Here is a 2486-nt window from a genome sequence, read left to right on the forward strand (position 1 = left end):
GGTGCTATACTTTCCCGTAAAGTGCTATACTTTGCCTGAAGCTTCGAAATTCAGCGAGGACCGCCCGACGCGGTAGATGATTGGCCAATAAATACGATGCGTCGATCGTCGAATGTTTTCGTTGCGGGGAAAAAAACTAAAATGGTTCTCGACAACTTGATGTGCAGAATTTTTAGAGAGCATAAGGTGCTATACTTTGACCTTAAGGTGCTATACTTTGCCCATAAGGTGCTATACTTTATCATAAGGTGCTATACTTTGGCCATAAGGTGCTATACTTTCCCGTAAAGTGCTATACTTTGCCTGAAGCTTCGAAATTCAACGAGGACAGCCCGACGCGGTGGATAATCGGCCAATAAACACGATGCGTCAGTAGTCGAGGGTTTTTGAGTGTTTTAGGGTTTTTTTGAGTGGGAGGAGCACCAGAAATATGATGTATTTGATACTTTGGGTTTATAAATAAGTGATACTTTGGGTTTATAAATAAGTGGGTGTTGTATTTTGGGTGTATGGATCATAATGAAAGAAGGTGGGTTTAAAAATAAGTTGGAGTAAAACTTTGGGTTAAAAGAAGATTTTCCCTAAAAAAAATAAGAAAATTGGTACTTTTTGTCTTCTCAAAATTTTCTTATAATTATTTTAAGAAATACAAAGAAATCATGTTTTGGATAGAAAATATTTCCTATAATTTGTAGAAATTGAACCAAACACCCCCTTAGGTTATACAAAGGGGAGTGGGCCTGTTTGCAGCTAACCTTTCTTTCTTCTTTTTTTTTTTGAAAAATAACCCAGCGAAATATCCCAAACAAGGTCCAAAGTTCAGGGGGGATTAAGTGGAGGTAACCCAATTTTAAGCACACAGACCATAATTGCTTCACTAATAATCCTCAATTATATATTTCAAGCAAAAATGCACAGCAGAAGCTATAACAGGTCACCATTAACAAACATTCCCCCCGCTATTTCTTACAATATATTTGCTTACCAAAAAGACAAGTGTCTTACAATATATCCCATCACACTGATTAAAAAAAAATTGCAATAAAAAAAAAACAAGAAAAAGCCAAGGTGAGTTCAGTCGAAGCAGCAAAAGCTAGGATCTTTTAACGCTGTCATCCTCTCTTATCCCCCCGCTGTTCCTCTCCAAAGCTCAGCTCTCAAGCAACACAGTTGAGGCCCAGGCACCCTGACAACAATTTCCTCAGCATCCTCTTCTGCAACAAATTTTAAAAAAAAGGGCAAGAACTTTATTAAAAAAAAAGTACATGTGACGAATTAAGTAGAGAAATCTAAGTGGAAAAAAAAAAAATACCCTCTTGGGCTTTTGGCGGAGGAGCTCGGGGGGGATTTTGTACAAATCCTCGTCCACGGCCTTGGGCGCCCTCGCTGGTTTCCTCGGGCTCTGCGGGGTCAGGTCGTACACCCTCCCTTGCTTCCTCAACTGCTCCTTCGCTTGCTGCTGCCTCTTCTCCCCTCCTCCTCCTCCTCCTCCCTTCACCTGCGACAAAACCCACATCACAAAAAAGAAGAAGAAAATGCAAGCACGCTACATTCTTAATTAGGAAATTCGAACCTTTTTGGAGCGAGGAGCAGGCTTGGAGCGGGGAGGAGGAGCAGGAGCAGGAGGAGGGTGGGCTTTGAAGAGGCCGGCATCCTCGTCAGCGAAGAAATGGCCCCTGATCAGCCCGGCCTGCATCGCGGACTCAAAGTACTGAGTGATCGGCATCTCGTCGCAGTAATCCCAGTCGCCAAACGCCGGAATCTGAACCCTCCTCGTCACCGTGTTGTCGCTGTAGCCGTTGCTGTACCCCTGAAAAAAAAATCCAAAAATTCGTTAGCAGGGCTTTTTTTTTAAAAAAAAATTCTAGAAGCCCCTTTGTCTTCCTCTGCGATGATGACAGAGGGGGAGTAAGTTGGGTAACTAACCTCCATTTGTTCTTGAGGCCAGACGCTCGCAGTAGGGAAAAATGAGAATGAGGATCTGCGGAGATATAAGAAGTGTGGGGTGGTCGCTGTGGGGAGGGGGGCCCAGCTGAATTTATGAGGGAGGGAGGGGGTGCCTCGGACTTTGCTCTCTAGCTCGACTGTTGACGCCTACTCATTATACGTAAATCATTGTTAATCTCGCGATTTTTAGGGGGGTCGGTGGAAAAAAAAATTTCTTCAAAGCACCGGTTTTTATGTTACGGTTAAGCAAATAATCTTTTAGCAAAACTAGTGATAATTAATCTTTTGAAAAGGCGGTGAAAATTAATGGGGGGTCCCCAAAGAAACCACTGTTTGCGCTTATCCCGAGGCTTTTAACGGGGAGGGGGCTTTGACGACACCGCCAAGGACTTTAGGCCCCTGTTTGGGTGTTGACGTTTCTTAATTTATTACCGCCTCGATCAACTCCACGGAAGAAGCGGTTTCTCCTCTCCGATGTATTCTCACGTGAACACTATCTATATCCCTCGGAGAGAGGCTTTGGCTCGTAGCCTGCACTG

The 2486-nt window shown here is 43.6% G+C and overlaps 1 protein-coding gene across 1 annotated transcript; it reads right to left on the bottom strand.

Moving 5' to 3' along the window:
• On the bottom strand, positions 895-2070 carry LOC109824754. Its single transcript, XM_020391397.1, has 4 exons — positions 1927-2070; positions 1574-1810; positions 1313-1498; positions 895-1214 (listed from the first exon to the last, which is right to left on the bottom strand). Exons 1-4 carry the CDS (start codon positions 1930-1932, stop codon positions 1158-1160), a joined length of 486 nt encoding a protein of 161 aa, XP_020246986.1. The 5' UTR covers positions 1933-2070; the 3' UTR covers positions 895-1157.

This window comes from Asparagus officinalis, chromosome 9 (assembly GCF_001876935.1).
Source record: "Asparagus officinalis chromosome 9, Aspof.V1, whole genome shotgun sequence".
Lineage (NCBI taxonomy): Eukaryota > Viridiplantae > Streptophyta > Magnoliopsida > Asparagales > Asparagaceae > Asparagus > Asparagus officinalis.

Excerpts from the sequence above, each read along its gene's own strand:
- LOC109824754 (XM_020391397.1), bottom strand. Across the intron at positions 1,499-1,573 it reads CTGCTCCTCGCTCCAAAAAG|GTGAAGGGAGGAGGAGGAGG; the intron begins GTTCGAATTTCC and ends GTTTTGTCGCAG. Across the intron at positions 1,215-1,312 it reads TCCGCCAAAAGCCCAAGAGG|AAGAGGATGCTGAGGAAATT; the intron begins GTATTTTTTTTT and ends AATTTGTTGCAG.